We start from the raw sequence: 24,369 nt of genomic DNA, 5'->3' as shown, positions 1-24,369 counted from the left end.
CCCTTTCTTGTACCCCCTTAAGGAGCAGGTGCCTTCTTCTGACAGAGTTTAAGGCCACACTTTACAAGTTGCTTAAGTTGCTGGAAAATTTCCCCACAGGGAAGTCACATGAGAAAGCAAACAGTCTGGCTTTTGTGGTGAAGCAAGATGCTGCCCTGGCTCCAGATAGCCTCTGCAAGAACCACTTCCTGCCATGAGGAGGTGGGGGTCTGAATTTCAGATGGTGGGGATAGCAAAGTAGCAGGACATGCTTTTGTGGCCTGATGAAAAAGGTAAGGTTTGGTGGCATAGACCATTAAGGATAAAACATTTATGTTCTGGAATCTCAAAGTGGCATTCCACAACAGCCTCTCTGATTTTATCTCCACAACAACCTGTTGAAGTAGGTTGGGTTGAGAGCGAGTGGGTGCTGTTCTCATACAACCCACTTGACCTGGTTACTGAATTAACCTGGTTTCTGGGTTTCCAGAACTAAGCTATCCTAACCAAATCCAACCACCTTGCTTTAGTTGAGATGGAATGTCCATGGACAGTCTTGAACTGTACGTTAAAGGTTAGAGTTAGTTCTTCTGAGCTTTCTGTAGTTCAGTCCCCAAACTCCAATCTAGCATTCATAAAGATACAGTCTATCATATCAAGATTGCTTTTTCATTCATCATACGACCAGGGGCATCTGGGAATGGGTCAAAAAAGTCAAAATGGTGGCTGCAACTCCATCACCACACCCTGCATCGCACGTTTTGATCAACAGTTAAATTGGGAAGTAAAGACATGAATATCTTGAAAGAATGGAACCAAGAGTGTTCTTTATAAAAATTGTCTTTAAAAAGATGGTGCTTCTAAAGTGTGACAATCCAACCAACTTCTCTAGAACTCCAGTTTTAGGAATAACTTTGAGAAAGTTTCTTGACTACGAGAGTCCTTCTTGTATAAAGACAACATGGGAGAAGTGTTCATGTACAACACATGTGCTCCCTCCAAGACAGCATCACCAACACATCTCCAAAGACTAAACAGAGGGGAAGAAGGGGATGAATACGCCAGGCAACCCCCAAAGGGCCAGTTGCACAGATGACACTTAAATCAGTGCTTGTATTAGTTGTGTCTGTAATTCAAATGAAAAAGTTAACCTACGTTGGACTGTTCTGCTGGTTTGATTTCAAACTGGGTCTCAACAGCTGCTGATTCTCTGATCCTGCATTAGCTCTTTTCCCAAGTGAGATAGAAGGAAAGCTCATTCTTGCTGACATTTACATGTAGCACTCTCCTAAACAGCATCTGCATCTCTGGGCCACCTGTAGTCCCTGAGAGGACAGGTGGCTTTTTAAAAGTCCCCTTAGGATGAGGTGGGCTCCCATCCTCTCTTGAGTTGCCAGGGCAGCCTCCAAGCCTGGAGAGTTGATAATGAGGGAGTGTGGCATTGACTAGAGATGAGATGGAAGGGTTGGACTCACTTTGGCAAAGGAAAAGGGGTGACATATGGCATAGGGAGTTGAAAGAAAAATCAAATCAATGAAGTTCTGCATTATGGATTGCTAATTTGCCAATTTAGAATAGATTGTCACCACCCTAATGGCCCCAGAGGAGAAGACAAGTAATAAATCAGCTTGATGTTTCACCGCCTATTCTCCATCCAAATAGGTCTATTTATGTGAGCTTTTGAATTACCCAGAATTCTTCATCACTGGTGGAATTGGGGTAGGAGAACTAACTTGATAAGCTTGCCCTTGGGGTGTTGCACATCTGTTGGGTTTGGAGATAGCCTACATGACTTTAGGGGATCACTTCCCTTGTTGTTCTGGTCTTCTAGATCCTATCCATTGGGTTGAGTGAGCAGCATAACGACCTTTTGAGAGCTGCTTTGGTTCGTGACTAAGGAAGCAAATTATATGAAATTGTTGGGACCACTATTCTCATCAGCTGCGATTTTCTTACTGGTTCCTGTGCTTCTTGGATTTGATCTTTGTCCTGTGCTGTCTGCATATGTGGTCCATGCTATCTTTCCATGGTCCCTTTGCTTTGCTCTTTACAAGTTTCCTCTGTTCTCTTCTGGTTCCTTATCATCCATGGATCCTCTCTTTTATTTAGATGGACTATCCCCTGGCCAAATAGCCCTACAGTTCTGGCACTCTGGGGCTATCTTTCCAATTTATTTCAACAGTTGCCTCATCTGCCTTATTGGGAACCAAGAGGTTGAAGCCATCTTCAAGGTTCTCCTGCATTGAAGGAAATAGGGGAGGGATCATCGAGCTCCAAAAGTCTATTTTGAAGTGGAACTATTTTTCAACTCAGAAAAAGGGATGTAAGCACCTGAACCCCAGTGATGCTACCATGAGACATGAACATGCAAATACACAAGCCTTCAGCTGTAGAACTAACTTCATTTCCATTGATTTAAGTGGGTCTAAAAAAGCCTAATTTTGAGAACAAGCCACTGGGTTTTTAATTCTTTTATTCAGTAAGCTGCCAGTAAGGTTTCTTGCAAAGCAGATAAAAATTCAGTGATAATATTTTGCTTTCAGAAAAATGCAAGCTGATAGATTTCTAGACAAAGTTCTATTTCCTTTTCTTCTCCTTATCTCATGTCTTTAATTTCTTTGGCTGGCTGTTTCTTAACCCATCCTACATTTTGTATTATGCTGCTTATCCCTAAAGTGTGAAGTGTTGTATGTATGTATGTAAAAATATACATTTCCCCCTGCTGATTTTTTCAGACAATGGTGCAAAAAAGGAGCCAAAGAGGGCAAGAATGACGTCTCAGTTGTACAAGTCAGGAAGAAAGAATTAGTTTATGGCAGGGAGAAAGTTGTTGCTTCTGAGAAATTACTTCACTGAGGACAAACAACACAGGAGACATTTAGGTCATCAAGCAGATACAGGGGAGTGAAGTCCAGACACTGGACTGTTAGTGGCCTCTGACACAAGGAACTGCAGTTAGTTAATCTGTCAAATTAGGAATTGAGCAGCATTATGAATTTCAGCCAAGACGTGATGCTGTCATGGCTGATTGGTGTCCATCACATCCACGGCAGCAGAAATGATGCTAGCATCCATCAGCTGTGCTGGTGATGTTGAAGTCACCGCTTCTTCAGCTTCCAGCTTCGTCAATCCTCGCGAAGGATTCTCAGAACATACGACTTCTCTTTGTCGGCATCATTTTCTGCGAATAATGCCGTGACGGTGCTCTTTCTCAATCACCGAGAACATTACACTTACATTTGCCATAATCTCCTGGCGTGTTTAGCTGCTTTGGAGGTGGAAGGCAAATGAGGCGTGTGTGATTCTCATCTTTTTTGCAGGGGGAGGATGTCTCCCTGACTCCCCTCACTTCCAGACTGATCCGCAGGAAAATTAAGCCTGAGGCAAGAGGATGAAATCTATCTCCTTGATCTCAGTGGAGGGAGATGCTCTTGGGATTCATAAGGGCACCTTTTGATTTTTGCTAATGAGCAAAAGGCTGGGGAAAAGTTGCCGGGATGTTTTTTTCTCAGGGCCATGTTCTCCCTGGCTGGGTGGCACCCTGGATCAGTGGCATGGCATGGAGGTGCCCCTTATTCCTATAAAAGCTATCATCTATCTATCTATCTATCTATCTATCTATCTATCTATCTATCTATCTATCTATTTATCTATCTATCTATCTATCTATCTATCTATCTATCTATCTATCATCTATCTATATTTCATATCTATCTATATCTCTATCCAGATATCTATCATCTATCTATCCATATCTATCCATCTACAGTATATCTATCTATCTCTTTATCTCTCTCTCTCTCTCTCTATTTGACATCTATCCCCCGCTTTCCTCCAAAAGCTCAAGTTAGTGTACATACTGTTCCCTCTTCTTATTTTTCCCCACAACAAAAATCCTGCAAGGTAGATTGGATTAAGAGAACGACTGCCCTAAAGTCACCCAATCAGCTTTGGTGGCCAATGATGGACTTGAATCTGGATCTCGCCACTCCTGGTCCAAGACCTTCACCATTACAACACACAGGTTCTCACTCCATAGAAGAGAACTGGGCAGAAAAACTAGCTTTGAGGACAGATTCTGACTCTTAAGTCTGTGTGGGTAGATATTGATATTTGTTTGAGTTGAAAGGTGGGTCTATATAAATTCACCCCGAGGGAGGGATGGAAGGAAAGAGAGAGATGGATGGGAAGGCAACTTTCTCTTTATTATCCACCTGGCTGTGCCAACTTACATGGGGACCCAATAGGGGTTCGCAGCACTGGGGGTTGTTGGTAGTTTAAGGATGCTCTCTCCACCTTTTTAGATTGTACTGTAGTTTTAACTTTTAGTTTTAATTTTAACCTTTTGTAGTTTTTAACTTGTATGTTTTTTTCTAAAGTTTTATAGTTTTTTTATTTGTAATGCCACCTAGAGTCACTTGTACAGTGAGATGGGTGGCATATACACATTTGAAAAATAAATAAATAAATATTAATAGTGATAACCCATTGGAGCCATATAGGGGGTGGGGCTGAGCAAGGTAGTAGGTGGGGCACCCAAAGTGGGTGGGGACAAATATGATTTTTCTGGTATTCCCCCCCCCCCCCCCAGATCTTTGCTCTTTCACTCCCCTAAGCAGCAAATTGCAGGAAACAAACAAATGGCTGTCACCAAACTAAGTCTTGGAAAGGATTTTGAAATTAGCCAGAGGACTGCAGTTTTCCATCCCTGTTTTATAGATAGGACAGGCAGAAATTCAACAGATACACCTTTCCTAGAAGGAAAATCATTTGATTTCTAAGCAGTTGGCTGGCCCAGTAGAAGAGAAAGGGAATGGGCAAACTTATTTTGAAATTCTAAGATTTAGAAGAAAGTTTCTTACCTTAGAGAAACGAGGGAAGATGTGACCCTTGACAGTTGGGAATATGTGTAGAGAGGGAATTATATGCAGTTGTATTTTAGATTAGTTAGAGGAATCTTACTTGATTGTCTGGGTAGTTGATCAAATTATAATCCTTTGTGTGTTTACGTAAGAGTTTGTCTCATTGAGATCAGTGGACATTCTTCCCAACAAATTAGGTTATGAAGAAGGAGAAGGAGAGAAGGAGGAGGAGGAGGAGGAGGAGGAGGAGGAGGAGGAGGAGGAGGAGGAGGAGGAGGAGGAGAAGAAGAAGAAGAAGAAGAAGAAGAAGAAGAAGAAGAAGAAGATTAAATCTAATAATAATTCTATCAGCAAGCATTTAACAGAAGAGAAGTAAGCAGTCTAAAGGAAAATACCATTGCTCGTAATTCATAGCAGCATGCATTGCAGAAGAGGCCTTCTTTAACCCTTCAAAAAGAAAGAAAAAAGAAAACAATGCCTCTTCTTAATATGGCCTTTGACCCCCCCACCCGTTTCCATGAGCACTTTCCCATTATTTTTAACGTAAAGAATTGTATTGTTTGCCCTTTCTGATTAACAGCATAACAGCCCTTCTTTCCAAAAGTAAAGATGTGATTTTCTGGAAGTCATAACAGCTCGGCAAGACTGGGGCTGATAAGGTCTGAAAATGCCAATGTGACAAATACATTGTGGATTTCATTTGCAAAATGTTCGGCTGGGAGAGGAAAGGAGAGAGAGAGAGACCTATAGGAAACCAAGATAAACTTCAACGGTCTCGTCTCATGTGCCACGTCGGTGGCTAGAAAGATTGGGGACCCTGATGAGTTGGACAGATGGGAAGACAGCAAGCTGTGTATCAAAATAGCATGGCAGGCAGGGGGGAGACGTGGTGCTTACATGACTCATGACGGCAGGGAACGTAGATGACACAAAAATAATCTCTCAGGGCTGGAGACCCCACTGAAACCATCCTCTCTTACAATGATCATATGGATTTATGAGATTTATATCCTGTTGCTGCACTGTTTGGTCCCCTATATCACAGTTCCGCAACCTTGGCAACTTTAAGACGGGTGGACTTCAACTCCCAGAATTCTGGAAGTTGAAGTCCACCCGTCTTAAAGTTGCCAAGGTTGAGGAACCCTGCCCTATATTGTATCTGCTTGAATGAGTTAGCGTATTTCTTTAGCTTGTTGGTAGCTCTGCAAGGTAGTCTAGGCAAGAAGCACAACTAGGAGTACTAGCTCTATCTTTATTGTTGGGTTAGTTAACTTAAAGTTGTCTTGGATGCAGAGGATGAGCTTAGCCCAGCGACCAAGCCTCTTTTCTATCTGAGCTGTATCTTGAAGAAAGGAAAGGAGAGAAACAGGAAATTCCCTTCATCTCTTAAACACAGAAACTCGCTTAAGTAACAAAAGGCCAGGTGAGAAACAGGTATGGATGCAACAGGTGAAGGCCCTCCCCCCCCCCCCAATCTCTCCCCATTGGCTGTAGTGGTCAAAACAGCTCAGAAATACAAAGAGATGATGAGGTCTCCAACAGGAGTCTTGGGGTGTTGCCAAGTGTGAGGGTCTTTAAGAAGTCTACACCTGTGTTTTCTGCTCATTCCACCCAAGACCTCCACTCACATTCAGAAGTTGGGCAAGTGACTTAAGAGAGAAACTGGTCACATTGAGCTACATAAATCGCTTGGACCAATCCTAACACAAGGGAGTCAATTCGCTCTAGAAAGGAGCAATTCAGAATGGAGAAAGGACAAGTGGGTGAGATTTTCCAATCATCCATAAGCTGATTCCAACCAAGGTAAACTGGGAGACCAGGCCCTGAGAAGATAGCAGGACGGTTTTGAGGCAAGAGGCAGGTGCTTTTCCCACATGGGTGCAATACTGATATGTGATCAGCTCAGTCAGACTTCTTTCTGTATCTTACATCTTATCTCCTCAGAGAGTTGTTGGTTAAACTGGCTACATGACTAAAACTTGCCTCTTGATTATATAAGTTGGTCTTTGCAGAAAACTTAGAGTGCTGTAGTAAAACATTGTTTGTAAGTGTCTGCATCTTTATGGGAGAATCTTGTCATTTAAGAATCAATCTTGTATGTTATACCTTTAAGTAAAGACTGAATTAATGCTGGGCTGTGCTTTATCTGACCCTCCATTTTGCCATGAAACGGAACTTAGCAGAGGATGTCTTGAGTGCAGTGTTTACTATGAGGGTAAAAGTGTGTTTGAGTACATACCAATACATTTAGTGTTTAACTGAAATTACAGAACCCAGAGGAGTGACTGAGGCTGTTTATCAAATGCCCCACATCTTGGAAGCCTCTGGCAGTACCTAATCAGTACCTAACAGATGCCATGACTCAGGAGTGGAGACCAACTCCTTAATAGGAGTCTTGTTAGTGACAAATTACTAAATCAGTCTAGAGAGATGGACTAGATGATCCTTGTAGTGCCTCCCACCTCTACCATTTTATGATTTATTTGAACATTAGAAGCTGCATAAGATATGGAGTGAGAATTAGATTCTAGATCTTTAGGGAAAGGTGAGATTGCTGGCCAGGTCTCTGTTGGCTTGACATTGGAGCTTGTTAGCACATTGTCCCAGAGGAGATGGTATGTTCACTGGGTTGTCTTTCCTGGTGGAAAGATTTACAAGCACACCACAATAAATGAACCTTCCTTCCACTAAATGGACCTAGTTTATAAGACTACTTTCCTGGGTGCCTATACCTAACATCATACAATGATGCCACAATGTTCTTCTCAACACTTGTTCCCCCTCTTGGCTACCCATTATAGAAGGTTGGTTGAGTGATTGAGAAAACATTGAGATCATTCATCTAGTCTCATTCCTCAGCCCCTGCAAATTTTCATACCCTTGGAAATGGTATATTATCTATCTATCTATCTATCTATCTATCTATCTATCTATCTATCTATCTATCTATCTATCTATCATTTCAAAGGGCATAAAGCTAGGTGAAGCCATTGACTGACAACTGCCTTCCATGAGTTTGCAATGGAGGTCAAACCAAGGTCCTTGCACACAAAACAGGCAAATTAACACTAAACTGCAGCATTTCACCGCAACTACAAGGCCTGCTGGAAAGGGCATGGCACATGAGGAAGATGGGTGCCAGAACATAGGCCCACGAAGACAGGTTCAGCAGTGCGTGTGTGTGCATGCATGAGAGAGAAGATTGCTAAGCAATTAGATAGTATGCAGTATTGAAGAGTATTCTGAATTCTAGCCCCAGTCAGTATTATAAAACTCCTTTGGCATAAATGGTGATATGACATAAACGCTATCCATTTTAGGCAGTTTTACCCAGCTTTTAAACTCTAATTTGATATCCAGAATCTCTGTTGAAGAGGGTTCTTTGGTTCCCTCCCTCCTCCTCTCAAGCACACACACTTTTGAACAGGGTTTCTCAACCTTGGCAACTTTAAGACGTGTGGACTTCAACTCCCAGAATTCCCCAGCCAGCATATGCTGGCTGGGGAATTCTGGGAGTTGAAGTCCACACGTCTTAAAGTTGCCAAGGTTGAGAAACCCTGCTTCAGAATGAACGATCTCTGAGAATCATATTTCAGTTGTGTTAAAAACATAATGAAAGCTGTACCAGAAGAAGACTGGAAACCTTATAAGGACTTTTTGCTGAAAAAAATGAATGGATGATTTATGGATTCGAAGCTTGAGAAAGATGCAGATGAAATGAGGGGGTGAGGGGATTTGCAAAGAGGGAGGAGGGATAAGAAGATTGCAATTATCTGTTCGAAAGAAGGTTGGAAGTCATTTATCAATTTCTTAACTTTAGTTTTCTTTTTCTTTTCTTGCATTTTTTGGTTTTTCTTTGTTTTCTTTTTCTTTCTTTCTTTGGATTTGTCTTTTATTAGAGGAACATTCTCAATAAATAGAAAGAAAGAAAGGAAGGAAGGAAGGAAGGAAGGAAGGAAGGAAGGAAGGAAGGAAGGAAGGAAGGAAGGAGGAAAGGAGGAAAGGAGGAAAGGAGGAAAGGAGGAAAGGAAGAAAGGAAGAAAGGAAGAAAAAGAAAGGAAGGAAGAAAAGGAAGAAAGAAAGGAAGGAAGGAAGAAAGGAAGAAAAAGAAAGAAAGAAAGAAGGAAAGAAGGAAAGGAAGGAAAGGAAGAAAGAAAGAAAGAAAGCTGTATCCAAAACATTGAATATGGGGCTATAGCAGAACAAAATTCACTATGCTTGTCCCCTGACTCCATGCCCCATTGAATTCAGAGAAAATTCACTTCTCACCAGACAGAGAAGGACTCTGTTCTTCAGGGCAGTGACTTGATAGGACCTTAGCCCCTCTGCAAGCATTTCCGAACAGCAGACCAGATAGATAAGAATGATTGTCAAGATAGACAGTAACTAGACAGAAAGTTGCTGCAAGTCTCCAGATGTGCACTGAAAGACAAGAGTTGCCAAGCTTGTCAGAACTTAAAACTGGGTGAGTAGTCTCCACCATGATTTTTTTTTAATTAAAAAATCTGACTCACCCATCATGCCTAAGGTGATTCGCTTGGGTGAGCCGTGGGGGTTAACAAACTATGGTTTATCGCTCAGCAAGTGGTGTAAACCTCATGAAGCCATGGCTTCGTACAAGGATGCATCCACTGAGCTCCAAGAACTGCGTCTGCCCTCTCCCCAAAGTTTTGGGATGTGTAGCGTCAAAGCCGCTACACAAGTTGTCATCCAATGGGAATGGACAAGATGCTGTATGCCAGCCTGGAATTAAAGGGTTGCAAATAGCCAGAAAAAGCCATCAGTGTCATTGTAAACTGTTTGGAGTATTTGGAAATATAGCATAGGAGGAATAGTTGGGAGTTTTGAGCTAGATTTAAAGACCAGACTAAGAGGTGAAAGAAATAGGACAGACCATTCATATGTACTGAAGAAATGCAGTTGTACAGGTCCTAGGTGCATACCGATTGTCCTGCACAATAGCAATAAATCATGCAGGCAAAGTCATAATGTGAGCCAGTGTTTCTCAACCTCGGCAAATTTAAGATGTGTGGATTTCAACTCCCAGAATTCCCCAGCCAGCATGGCTGGCTGGGGAATTCTGGGAGCTGAAGTCCACACATCTTAAAGTTGCCGAGGTTGAGAAACACTGATGTGAGCTACTGGAAGGCTGTGTTCATGCAACCTGCCTAACATGGTTACTGAATTAAACCCTTTTCTAGGTTTGGACAATGCTCTGAACCATAACTGTGGAACCAAAAGCATCAGGTCCAGACAGCACACTCAGCCAGCAAGCCATCTAGCCAAAGTCAGCACTAAGCAAGCTTAGCCTACTGTAACAAACACAGCTACTAGGTTTCTGACTAACTTGATAAGTCTGATGGTGCGAACACAACCCAAACACGATGTAATGAAGGGGTGCTAAATCATTCCGTGCGACTGAGTTTGTCTGTAATATGCTGGCATCTATAGGGAGAGTCAAAAAAGTCAAGATGGTAGCTAGGACTGTGAGATTGAAGCTCTGCCCCTTTCTTACATAGATTGCATCTTCACTTCTTTGACCCACCTACCCCGACACCCCTCTATCCAGCAGTTGACTTTGTTCTTTTGTTCTCTATCTTTTTTCTGCCATTTTACTATTTTACATATTTAATTTTACTTAATGAGATATAAGGAAGAATGTATGAGCAGCATTTCATCTAATCATTCATTGAGGAAACATAAATACAACTTTTAGCAGACAGAACTGATGGCCCCAGGGTAACGTAAAGAACAACATGTTTGCGGCCATCTTGGATCACAGCGGACTCTGTACTGTGTTCCCCAAAAGCTTATGAGATAATAAATTAGTTCAGTTTTAAGGTGCCCCAAGATCTTTTTATTTGTGCAGCAAAAGACTGATGAGGTTACTCTTCTGAAAAACGTGAACATATTCATCTCACTATTGATTTTTCTGGTTGCCCGGAAAAGATGCCTTCCCAAGGCCGCATGTCTACTGGTGCCTTGGCCAAAGCTTTAGCAAGGTTTGAATCTGGAACTCATATTCTGAACACCAGAAGCAGTGGGAAAAGATCTACCATTTGGACTCACCAGAAGAAAGTCCGTGGGCTTAGTTACCTCTACACCTTTCACTTACCTCAAGTGAAAAGTGTAGAGTTCCAAACTAAATATTAGTCTGTGCAGGAATGTCATGTCAGATGTATCCAAGAACTTAAAGTCTGAAAGGTTCCATTCTGAAATATGAAATTGGGCCTTGTGTGTGGAATTCTGAAATTGAACCATCAGAACTCCACCACCGTTTTCTTCTGTGCTCAGTTCTCACACAAAAGAAATCTCTTTTATCTTTTAGGCCACACGCTCTGAAACAGAACAGGGAGCGAACCTCAAAAGGATGGATTCTCTCACTTCTTTCCCATATAATGATGACATGGAATTTCTGCCACTTCCCGAGAATGACACTTACAATTTCAGCAGGAATGGTGCTGAGATTTACTATGATGATCCCCATATCTCAAGGGTGATGCATATGGTTTCGATGGCAATTGACAGCACCACATTACTCCTGGGGGCCATTGGCAATGGCCTTGTCATCTTCTTCACTGGTTTCCAAATGAAGAAGACAGTAACCACCATGTGGTACCTCAACTTGGCTCTAGCTGATTTCATATTTGCCGTTTCTCTGTCCTCAGAGCTACTATATATTGCCCTTGGTCAATGGATCCTTGGGCGGCTACTCTGCAAACTTGACACTGTGGTGTCTTTCCTAAACATGTTTGCCAGTGTCTTTTTCTTGACAGTCATCAGTGCTGACCGCTGTGTTTCTGTCGTGTACCCAGTTTGGGCCTTGAACCATCGCACGCTCCAGCTGGCTTCCATAATAGTTGTCCTTATCTGGATGATGGCCTTGGGACTCAGCTCCCCCTACTACAGCTTCCGGGATGTGGAGTACACCGAGGATGGCTCTGTGCAGTGCTCCTATAGCTTTAGCTTGGAAGGGGCCAGTAACCTAAAATCCCATCGTTCTGTGGTGGTGACTGAATTTGTAATTGGGTTCCTCATCCCCTTCCACATCATCCTGGCTTGCTACTGCATCATTGTCTTCAAGCTCAGAGGGAAGACCTTTGGTCATTTTGGCAGATCTTTTAAAATCATCGTGGTGGTGGTTGTAGCATTCTTCTGCTGCTGGTTCCCTCACCACCTCTTCTCTATTCTAGAAACACTGGAAGACGAGAGCGGTGATTTAAGAATGGTGATTGACATTGGGGTGCCACTGGCTAATGGCTTGATGTGTCTCAACAGCTGCCTCAATCCGTTCCTATATGCTTTCATTGGTCCAGATTGTAGAAAAAGAAATTGGCACTCCTTCCTGTCAGCCTTCAAAGGTGCTTTTAGTGAAAACTGGACTGTGTCCTCTTTTTCCAGCAATAGGAATTCAGGTTCTACTTCAGGAATAGTGGAATCCAGCATGGTGTGACTTGTTCTTTTTGCACAGAGAACATGCCTACAGCTGCAATCACACAATGCACTTCCTGAATTCACCCATTAACTTGATTCACATAATACAGCAAACTATAAGCCAGTGTTGTCCAGACTTGGCCCCTTTAAGATGAGTGGACTTCAACTCCCAGAATTCCCCAGCCAGCCATGCCAACTCCCAGAATTCTGGGAGTTGAAGTCCACTCATCTTAAAGTGGCCAAGTTTGGACAACACTGCTATAAGCTAACCAAATGGAGCTGGGCCACAAAGTGAAAACTCCTCAAGCTTAGCCTGTTATATAATTGCAACCACTAGGATTGTCACTGGCTTGGTTAAGTGGAAGCACATCTTATGGCTGCATTCAAACAGTTCATTTAGCCAAGCCAGGTAAAGATCAAGCAGATGCAGTTGCACAACGCTCTAAGCCTGGTTAGGGTTAATTTGGTTAGGATTTTGGGGGCTCCTTGTGCTGTCTGAACTCAGCCATTTGGTTATTACTAGAAAATGGCTTAATTCAGGAACCAGATTGAGTTATGTGACCACACTTTGACACTTGTATAGAACAGAACACCCATGTGTGTTCTGAGTGTCCTACTACCCAGCAAACCCAAATTTTGCAAATAGATTATGAACAGACCATGCCGTTTGGGGGATATTTCTGTGACAGGGCCTTTTCAGTGGTGGCATTCCACACTTTCCAACAGAACCCTCTGTGTCTATTTCAGCAAACTCTTCATTGCTCAAACTTTCTATTTTTTATTTTTCTGCACTGTTTATTAGCCTTCTATAAACGGCCTCTAGATGTACTGGCCTATTATTCCCAGGGTTCTAAACCAGCATGGCCAATGATTGGGTATTCTGGGAACTGTAGTCTAGCAGATCTCAAAAACATTAAGTTCTGGTAGATGAATTTACTGGCATATAATTGGCTTGCTTTTATCCATTTCACTATTTTTTAAATTTTTTTGTAATACATATTAAGCATTTTCTAATTTCTGTTAATAATTGTATGCACCAGCTATGAAAAAGAATTTTTAAAATAGTGTGACTATTACCTTTTATAATCGCTTTTCTGCTTGGTTAGTTAGGGCTGGTTTGACTTCTAGACTATTAAGAGTTTTAAAGCTTGGTTACTTTTTTCTCTGATAAATTTTCTATAAAATAATTCTACATGTTTGCTTGTTTTAATCAAACTAATTTGCAGTTAGCTAAATTTAAGTTATATGAGGCTGTGGATTTCATGGACTTTCAGAAGTCAGAGCATTTTGATGGGAAGTGATCTTGTTTCCATACTTCAAACAGCCCTTGCAACTTCCACTTAATCATGGCACAAACACTGCCTGGCAACCTTCACTATATTCTCATCATGTGACCTTCCTCTTATCTCTACCCTATGAGTGAGAAAGGCTAAGTCATCCTTAGCTGTACTGTGTGAAAGTAGTGTTTTCCCTCTTATCCCATCACCATCCAAGAGCAGCCTCAAGGTGTATTCGATCTGTTACGTTTTGCTACTCATTACCTTGGAAGGAAGTCAGGGGACTGATAGTGACTGGGAACACAGGCAATAAAGGCAGGATAGAGAGCACCAATGGGGCCAGCAAATGTTATGCTGGAATACTTTTCTGCTCACTCGAAAATGAGTACAGAGCATTTCAACTCAACAGTGGGAAAAAGCCTAAAGTATTATAAACCAGCCTGACCAACAGTCAGTCAGTTTGACAAAAGCAGCATTGTGCCAGCATGACACAAGCCTTGCCCTGTTCATACATGTGTCATGGCATCACACCCACATCTGAAAGGAGTGGAGTTGACAGCACGACAAAAGCAGCTGGAACTACAGCCTCCTATGCCAGAGCATCATCATGATGGGCCAGTGTCACCCATACAATTGTAGGCTCCCAGGCTTCACACAGGCATACAACTCAACATACAAGGTAGGTGTAGGGCAGTGTTGTCCAAACTTGGCCACTTTAAGATGAGTGGACTTCAACTCCTAGCCATGCTGGCTGGGGAATTCTGGGAGTTGAAGTCCACTCATCTTAAAGTGGCCAAGTTTGGACAACACTGGTGTAAGGTTAGCAGACTAGATCCTATCCACCCCACCCAAGACATTTACTGAATAAAAATATGTTGGATGAAGAGGGTTCAAAGGTTTGCATGAAGAAGACATGCCTCTCTAACAAGGAAAATAGTTGTTTTGTTTCCAATTTTTGGGAGATGGAGTTACCATACATGTAACCCACCATTTTGATTTCCAGAGTGATGCCATGTCAGACTTTCCATGTTATTCTGGAAAAGTTAAAATGACACCTGCCAATATCCTCAAGGGGACGAAGGAAACCACCATTATGAAGGGACCCAAATGGGAAGAGATACCAGATTCAATCAAGTTAATGTTGTGTTGACGAGGGTTCATTGAATTTATACAGTTTACAAACTCCTGCTCCTAAAGAAATCCATTTTGTAGGGCATGAGGCCCAAGACAGGACAGGGGAGAAGATTACGGAGAACAAATTCTAAAGGATAAACAACCACCTCAGAACAAATACTTTTATTTAGATGCTCAGGGGAAGATTTAGAAGGATTATTGTGTCAATAAAAACAAAAGGCAGCATGCATTGCTTAGGGTTAAATCACATATCACAGCATGGTCATATATATGAAGTATAGACATGGAATTCTCTAAGTAAATACATGGAAAAAAGGTTTTGTGATAAAATGATGGGAGAAATATCATTCATCCACCAGGACTGAAGACTGGAAAGATGTTGTTTTGGTGGCCATTTCAACCATTGTTCTACTGATGATAGATAGATCCTGGTTAAGTTCTCAGAACACACTTAACCAGTTTCCTGCATGGGGGTTGTATAATCCACAACATCACTGAGGGATCAAATGGCTTGGGTGTGCACAAGATGATAAGCCATGATAATACTACCAAAATTATCACTAACTAAAGTTAACATGATGTACAACTGTACCAGGTAGCTGGCATGTTATACACATGCAACCAATATTTAGCCATCATTTATCTATTTACTTACACAATGATATAAACTTGGACAGTCAGTATAAAGTTCTATTCCTAAGACAGCAAACAGACAATGAATCTTTCAAAACTTGAAAAAGCAAAGCATTAAAAAAGAAAAACAATGTAAACCAGAGTGGTACAATCCAACTTGGCCACCTCTAGATGACCAGCCTTTCTGTCACCAGAATAGCTTATTTCACAAGTAAGTAAAGCAGGGATTGAATTGGTTCTTCTAATTATTGAAGGTTACAGGAATGCTTCTGGAATTAGAAAAGTATGTTTATTACTTGGCAAGCCTGTGGTGCTCACAGGGAACTAGCGATTATTCAGTCCTGTTGCCTAGTCACCATCCATGGATTAAAAAAGTTATGACAATCCAGTTGCTGCACAATTGCTGCACAATTCGGGTTACCAGATGCCCAGCAAAAGGAGGACATGTCCTCCGTTTTGTCCTCATGTCCTCCATCTGGCAGGCATAGCCTTAAAATCAAATATTGTCTGCTTTTTTGACTGTCTTGTTTTCTTTTTTCTTTTTTGGACTGTTCTCACAAAAGTAGTCATTCAGACTTTTGTGTATTGTGACCTCATAAACTGTCTGCTTCTTTCTTTCCCTTGTCTGTTGACAGATTTATGTTATTTAATTTATTTCCTGATTCCTGGAATCAGCTTCAAATCTATGATCACTATAATCTGCAGATGGTCGTGTCTTTCTTTGGTGAAATTTGAAAAGCGTGTCGTCACTGATTCTATATTATCCCTAGCGTATACTCTTGAAAATAAAGATTTGTTGGAAAAATATTGTGATTGGAAAACCAGTCTTTCTGATGCTGGAAAAAGTAATGTCATATACATGTAGGCCTATGTACATTTTTTTTGCAGTTTTTTGCTATAATTTTTGATGCCAAGAAAGTGAAACAGTGTGTCCTCTTTTTCTCCCCATTTGTCCTCCTTTCCAATTGTCCATGTCCTCCTTTGCCTGTTCAGATATCTGGTAATCCTATGCACAGTCTACCCCAAACAAGAAACCCACCTCAATTTGCTACCTGAAACACAAATCCTCATTTGCAACAAAACTTGCATTGTACCAAAAAAGGACAAGGCTAGGGCAAAGCATTAGAGCCTGGTGACATCTTCCACATCAGGAGCTCACCTTACTTTCATACTAGAATTGTTCCTTCATCTGGAGGAATGTAGGGGTACCACCTCACGTTTGGAATGCTATTGCTAGACAGCTGAGGCAGAAGTGTCATATTTTTGATGCTACAATGAACATGTTTATCTAAATCGCATTGAGGAGAATTATTTTGTATTCCAAGGTGGAATCTAGACTGGATCTAATGGGAATTACATGAGAGTAGACTTTGGTTGAATACTGAGAAACAGTCTGCAAAAACCATTTAGTAAGGAAAGCAATTATCTACCGCAAAAGTGAGCTACAGAAAATGAGTCACAGAAGGTCTTCAAGCAGAATCTGGGAATTCCTTTTTTTAGCACTATTTTTTAAATTTATGAACAGGGGTGTAGACAGATGCTTATAAGGTCTCCAACTCTACAATTAGATGAGAGGATGTCTTTGAGCATGAGAAGTATATGGAAGTGGGAGGGCAAGGCACTCCTTTCATGCTGCTTATGTTATTTTACAACATAGTAATAGTCTTTATGTTGAATATCAGATTGCCAGAGATTTTATCTGAAATCTACATCACTGTGATCTGTGGGTTTTCATGGAAATGCACATACCTCATTTCACTGGGGACCAGATGAGGATTGCAGAAATGTGTTAATTGAACATCTGAATTAGCTACATACAAAGGGACCATTTCTGGATCCAGGCATCTGATTTCATCATAAGTTTTGCATTTCTTCAGATGTGCCTCAAAGAATCAAACCTCAAAGCAAGGAACCTTTGTCCTTTAACAGATGGGGAAACTGAACAGTGCAAAGCAGATTCAGAATGGGTTAATTTGACAGCCTTGCACTGGGATGGTTTTGAGAACCGAGATATCAGCTGGACTCAGAGCTCCTGGGAGACCGTCTGAACTGAAGATTTAGTCTTGTTAGTCATTGTGCTCTGACTGTTCCCTTCAGCAAAGGCATTCTCAAATGCAGAAAAGAGGGAGAGTCTCAGCCTCTTTTTGAATTCCTGACCCATGAAGACGTACAAGATGGGGTTGAGACAGCTGTTGATGAAAGCCAAGCTTGATGCCAAGGGAACACCAATCACCAGTACCAACACCATCTCTGGCTGTTCTCCATGCTTTAACTCAATGAAAGAAAAAATATGATAGGGCAACCAGCAGACAAAAAAAGCAACAATCACTGCTGTGATGACCTTGAAGGGCTTGTTTGACTGAGACAACTGATTGCTTCTCAGTCTCAGGAGAATGGCTCCATAGCAGAAAAGAATAACTGTGAAAGGAATGAAAAAGGCAAAGATGAAGCGGCTGATGACCATTGCAAGAAGCCTCATCATCACAGTCTCTTTGGTGTCCCCATAATGGTTATAGCAGTTAATACGATTCTCGTCATTTTCAGCTGGGGCTGTTTGCCTGAAATAGATAGCTGGGGAACACAACACCAGTGCCAGGATCCATACAACCAAGGCTACAAAAGAAGCCAGCCGTGGTGTTCGGTAATTCTGAGCCCACACCGGAAACATGACAGACATGAAACGGTCGATGCTGATGACCATGAGGAGATAAACACTGGCATAGAGGTTGAGGAACGCGAGGGTGCTGTTGATCTTGCACATGGCCAGGCCAAAAGGCCAGTGGAAATCCAGGGCTACATAAGCAACACTCAGGGGAAGGAAGAAGGTGAAGGTGAAGTCAGCAATGGCCAAGTTGAGGAACCAGACCGTGTTGACTGTCTTCTTCATACGGAAGCCAGTGATGAAGATGACCAGCCCATTGCCAAGGACCCCCAGCACAAATGCAAGACTGTAGATCACCATGGAGACAATGTGCATCCTTTTCAACAATACACGGCTGTCTTCATACATAAGTTCATATTCATATGAATAATTTTCATAGTCAAGAAAGTTATAAAAGTTTGTAATGTTAAAAGCTGTGTTGTTCATTTCTTTTGATAGAGACTCTCCTTCACTGATGACTTCTCCCTTTTCCTATAAGCAAAAACACAGGAAAGTATGAGCTGATAGGTAAAGGCAAGAACAAGCAACTTTTGGTAGCTGCAGGTCACACTTAATATTTGAGCTTTGGAGGATTTTAAAAATAGATTTCGATTGAACATTTTAAGGGAAAAAAACACATAGATGGAAAAGGAGAAAGAAGGAAAATCAATTCAGTTCTGTTGAGTGGTGCAATTCAAGGTCTGGGTGGTCACCTGTGAAACACTTCCTGTCAATCTCTCCAATTGTCTCTACCTGTCCCATCAGGTCTGGGCAAAGGGACATGGTCTGGGTCCTGTTGAGAATCCCATCTTGTAGGAATCTGTGTGCCTTTTATGGCAGTGCCTGCCTTTTGGAACACCATGCCCCCTGAAATTAAGTTGGCGTTGACCATGTTAGCCTTCCAGGAAGCCCATGAAACCTGGCTGCTTCCTTGGCCTGGGGGCTGGGAAGTTTGGTGAGCTCATGATGATCTGATTGATTGGTTTTTCTCGGCTGCCATTTTTATGCTTTAAAAAAAAAAACAGTTATGATTGTTTTATCTTGTTACTGTTTTGTATTGACATTTTAACTCTGTTAGCTGCCCAGAGTTACGTTTGCGGGATGGTTGGCCATATAAATCAATTAAATAAATAAACCATAAACAGACAAAAAAGGGATAAAAGAGTAGAATCGGGTGAATAAGCAAGGGATTGGCAAGTACCATAACAATTATAATTTTTCAATATTTCATTAAGTGATTATAGATAACTGAGCATATTCTAACGTTTGAAACACCTGAAAATGGGAAAATAATACCATTCAGACTGATCCACGTTTACTCTCAAGCAAGTTATTTATTTATATATTTATTATATATATATATATATATATATATATATATATATATATGTATATATATATATAAAATATATGTGATTATATATATAATAAATATATAAATAAATAACTTGCTTGAGAGACATAAATATTATATATTGATTAAATAACTTATATTTATTAAATGTATTAATACATGATTATTAATTATTTTAAGCATTAATTAATATTTGTTTAATTAAATTAATTAATAATAAATAAAATTATGTTTATTAAATAACTGGCAACTTATTGGCAGGTAAAGTTTATAGAATTATATCTTAAATAAATGAACGTACTCCCAGGCACATATTCTACGTGTTTCCTGAGCATTTAAGCACTTGGCTCAGCCCAGCTGTCTTTTACCCCCAAACCCAAATATGTGGCCCTAATCCTGCCATACAATGATGCTGCCTTATCTTTCCACCACTTGATCCAAGTCGGCCTACTTCACCCCAGTCAGATAGGTGACTGATTTGTCAACCAATGAGTTTAAATATAGCGGTGGTGCCTTGAAACGTTCCTATCAAAAATACCCTTGGTGGGAACCTGGTAGCAATTGCTCAAAGAGATCTCCCAGATCTCTTTGCCATCCTCAAGATGCTCTCTCTCTCTCTCTCTCTCCTCTTTGTATATGTGAAATTTGTCACTGCCCATCTCATTAAAAATGACTCTGGGCGGTTTGCAAAGCAGTTAAAATCAATGAAAAATACAATGTAAAAAGTTCCTGAACAAATAGAAAATCAAAAAAATCCAAGAGTGGACGTTAAATTGGCAGTAACTTGGGGACCCACATCAAGGCACCAGCCATCCCCAGGATTGGGTAAAATTCTGGTCACCCCACACCAGCTGGCAGAGACAGGGCTTTAATCCTTTCCGGAAAGCTGGGAGGGTAGGGGCCTGCTGCACCTTCGGGGGGGGGGGAGAATAGTCCAACGGGTGGGGGCAATGGCAGAGAAGGCTCTCCTCCTGGGTCTGGAGGGATGAGAGTCATGGAAGGAGGTACATGGGGGCGAGTTTCTTAGTCAACACAGGAAAGAGTTGCTTACTCTGTTTTGCCCTCAGTGCAGGAAAGACTGAACAAGAGGAGATTAAGAAATATTTTGAATGCCAGAAGCCTTGCGCACGGTGCAGCAACTCTGCTTTTGAAATGTGCCAAGCAAAACAAAATAAAACAAAAAAGACTGACAGCTAGGAAAAATCATCAGCTGCTGAATGTCTGCCCCAGAACCACGTTGCTGACAGCCATAACAACATTTTTTTTTTCCGGGAAAAAAAAGGAAGAGAAATGATCTGGTGTATTTATATAAGCCTGTCCAGCAACATTACTGCCAAAAAGTGCAACTCCTTTTGCAACTTGCCCAAAAGCCTCGGGGACAGCTCCCGAGACCTCAAAAATGATTAGCAAATTGGGTTGGTGGGTCTTTGTTTTTATGTAAGAAAAAAGTGGAAATTATTAATACATGGCTGAAGAATAATTGTAGGAACTGAAACCATTTTTCATTGAGTTTCAGAGTCAATGGGATGAAATTAAATTTCATTTCTGGCCCCCACTCAATACTTTTGGGGATTGGATCTCCAGTCTGCAGGGATCTCGCTCAGCATTTATCCTTACTACTGGAGAGTAAATTTCTGTGTGAAGAATTTTCCAGACTGTCCAATTTAAGAGTAAAGAATCATAAGGTAGATAGCTTCTTAGCCATCAACAGTCAACCTGAGCAGCAAATACAAGTCATATCTAATCATATCTGCACTATGGTGTGGTGGACTGAATTCCTATTTAAATCATGGCTATTATTTCTAGATTTACACAGATGCATGTAATGCCTATGCAAATTTTTTGTAAAACTTTGCCTTCTTTTGGGAGGAAAGGATAAGGTTCCTCTTTTTTGGCACAGATAAGTCAACATCCTACAGTAAGCAATGAATTAACTGTAACCCAATCTTGAAGATTAGTCTGAAACAGAAACGAAATGTAGATAAATTGGTTGCCAAGGAATATTTGATTTAGAAACAGTCATAGCTATTAATCTTCTGGATCTTCCCAATACCTTTGCTCTTATTTTTCCAAGAAAGAGAGATAAGGAACTTGTTCAGGAGAGGGTAGAGCTAACTAACAACCCAAGATGGTGAAATGGAACTCATGAAAGGAAATTCTTTCTCCTCAGCTCTTGGAGTGAGAGATTCCATCCAGTAATGGGAAGGGAAATGTTCTGATCTGTCTTGTCTTAACAATGTCACCCAATATAGTTCTGTTTGTGACACCATCAGGTCAGCCAGCTGCCCGTAAGGTTCCTGACTGGATAGATCCACAGCCATTAGTCTTGGTGCTGAAGCAACTTCTGCAAAAGGTGCCGTTCAGAGAGGAAGATTTATGGAGAAGCCCACATTTCCTCTTCCTCCTCTTCCTTTTTTTACCCAGAGAAATGACTTAACCGCAATCACACCCTGCAACTTGCAGAGGAGGTAAAAAGGAATAAAAAAGAACAGTACTACAGCAAGACCAGTTGTCCATCATTCCTCTTTGGAAATAAGGAGCCATAGTCAAACTATAAAATTGCACAGCATCCTCTTGCTCATCTCCCTGCCTCAATGCTATGCCTCTTGAGCTTCCACAAGACCATCAGCAAGTTCCATACACTTGCCAATGCAATTTTGGGCTGTTGAACAGCAGCATGAGAAGCAAAAATTCAACCGAGGGACAGGTGTACCCACCAAATTTCAGTTGGCCTTGCAATACAACCAGAGCAATTTAGGGCCACCCAATCAAGACTGCAAAAAACTAGACACCCAGTTCGATGGGAGCCAAGAAACACAGAAAACTCATAATTCTTTTGCTGCCCTCTACCCCAAGAGTCTATACTTTTGTTCACATTGGAGATGTTTGCATAAACTCCAACATACAGATGGGGGGGGGGGGGTGTTTGTTTACTTGTTGGATTGATATCCTTTCTTTTCTCCAGAAGCTCAAGGCACCCCATTCCTTTCTCCAATTTTTCCCTACAACCACCCTTGAAGTAGTCTGGGCTGAGAGAGTGACTGATCCAAAGTTACATGGAGATTCCTCAGCTGAGCAGGAAATTGAACCTGAATTTCCCTAGTTCTAGCCCAACGTTTTAGTCACTGCATGTTGTTATATATAAGTTCAGACTGAAGAAGCTTCTTGGACAAGTAGCGAAACATCTCTAACCAAAAAAGAAAAGAAGTCCAGTTGCCATGATTCCGCAGACAATTCCACCTGGATGCCTGAATAAATGTAAGCAAAACTATGTTGGCTCTTAAGGCATTTCTAGATTAGGGATGCCAGGTTGCATAGAATAAATAACCTGAGCATGCTCTAGGCACAACTGAAGCCCAGTTGGCACTTTGGGCAAAATGTGCCCAAACTGTCAAGGGTTTTCCTTACTTTAGCAGGGAATGCTGCGTGTGGCCCAGCTGTGGCTTCTCTATCTTCCTGAAAAACATTATGTGAATTCCGTTTGCATTTGTTGATTAAGTTTATGGTCTCTCTTTTTTTCCTCCATGGCACTCCACCACGGCACCGTCCCTCAGCCACAGAAGTATTTCTTAGCTTTTTGGTTTTGATGATTAGTAAGAGTGGGTTATAGAAAGAAGGAAATTATGATGAATCAGAGAGAGTGGTTTGATTAGAATTATATACATAACCACCGAGAGGAAGCTATTTCTTTATATATATAATTTTTTCCCAATTTTTTTCCTTTTTTTCATGCATTGTCTTTTTCTTTTTTCTAACTTCATTTCTCTCTGTTTTTTCTTTCCTTTTTCTCTTTTTCCCACCTACTTTGCTATCTTTTTTTCTTTGAATGTATTTCTTATTATCTATGTAAAAGCTTTTAATTTTTTTTTAAAAAAATATTTCTTACCTTGGGGCAAAGAAAAGCCTTGCTGCTGTGTTCCCTCTCACAGATGTGGCCTTCTGCTAACCAGCCAGGAAACAGAACTGGTGGTAGACAGTTATATAGGCAGAGCGTCAGCAATTATTTCTTTCTCCACCCAAGGGAATCTTCCTATCACTTTACCACATGCAAAATTGCAGCCTTCATAACTTGAAACCTATGGAAACCAATGGATTCTTTCTCCAGGTTACTTCCTGGCAATCCAACTGGACTTGAAGGGTTTTGATATTAAAAGGCTGCAAATAGTATCAGCTAAAAGGTATTGTGCAGCTCTTCCATATTAATAATTGTGTTTTTCTTTTTCTTTTTTCTTCTAAGATAACAAGGAGAATGGGGAGACATGAGAGGTTATAAAAGAATGGCAAAGTTGTTTGGAACCCATAAAATCCCATGAGTTCACAACGATGACAATGGAATCAGAGCAGCAAGTTTTGAATCTCTTGTGGGTTCCTGGAGCCATTTCTACACTTACTTTACAGACAACGTAGCCCAGTTTATGGTAAAGGGTTGTCTGTGATGCAGATTCCATGTATCTCCCTTCCAAAAGCAATTGCTTCTTGTCATGTCAGAATACAGGTCCATCCATCATACTAGCTGGACTTGCCCCTTGACTCTGCCTTTGTGGCTTGTGCTTTATTGTTTAGAATGGTGAGAGTTAAAACCCGGAGTTTCTCAGGACAGAGATGTCAGTTATGTCAACCATCAATAGCCACTCAGCTTCAAAGATAAAAAGCATAAGGCAAAAAGTCCATTCAACCATGGGAAGGGTAGGAGATGGAAACTTCAGAATCAGCAAACATAAAGAGGAATTCCTCTTTCATGCTGACAGAGATTATTCAAGCATTTTAGTGGCTTCTTTCAAGCACGAAAAGAAACTTTCTAGAATGCTGGGTCAAGGGTTGGAGATCTTTAAGCCAAATATGAAACTAGAGCACAATCAAGACACGCTGAGCTGAGTGTCGAAAAATTTGCCAAGGTCTTGTCACTGAGCCTGACAACAATGCCTCTATATACCATAGTACTTTGGATTCCAACCAAGGACAGAAATGCTGAGGAGCCACCAGATCACGTTCCTAAGAAATTGGTCTATATCTCAACTTTGTTGTTAATAGGGTAGCCCATCCAGGTCTGAGAAA

General features: G+C 41.2%; 2 protein-coding genes across 2 annotated transcripts; one reads left to right on the top strand and one right to left on the bottom strand.

Moving 5' to 3' along the window:
- The first annotated feature begins 10,929 nt into the window (after positions 1 to 10,929).
- Positions 10,930 to 13,450, top strand: LOC103054764 (chemerin-like receptor 1). Its single transcript, XM_088140180.1, has one exon. The coding sequence runs from the start codon at positions 11,212 to 11,214 to the stop codon at positions 12,292 to 12,294; it is 1,083 nt and encodes a 360-aa protein (XP_087996306.1). The 5' UTR covers positions 10,930 to 11,211; the 3' UTR covers positions 12,295 to 13,450.
- A 1,214-nt stretch (positions 13,451 to 14,664) lies between these two features.
- Positions 14,665 to 23,253, bottom strand: LOC103055001 (chemerin-like receptor 1). Its single transcript, XM_025174441.2, has 2 exons — positions 23,201 to 23,253; positions 14,665 to 18,452 (listed from the first exon to the last, which is right to left on the bottom strand). Exon 2 carries the CDS (start codon positions 18,405 to 18,407, stop codon positions 17,343 to 17,345), a length of 1,065 nt encoding a protein of 354 aa, XP_025030209.1. The 5' UTR covers positions 18,408 to 18,452; positions 23,201 to 23,253; the 3' UTR covers positions 14,665 to 17,342.
- Positions 23,254 to 24,369: the final 1,116 nt, after the last annotated feature.

The sequence above is a fragment of the Python bivittatus genome, unplaced genomic scaffold (assembly GCF_059951505.1).
Source record: "Python bivittatus isolate LINGU-HERP-01145 unplaced genomic scaffold, Pbiv_v1 ctg000310_np1212, whole genome shotgun sequence".
Classification (NCBI taxonomy): Eukaryota; Metazoa; Chordata; class Lepidosauria; order Squamata; family Pythonidae; genus Python; species Python bivittatus.
Note: the sequence above shows the minus strand (reverse complement) of the source record. Positions and strands in the feature narration are given on the sequence as shown.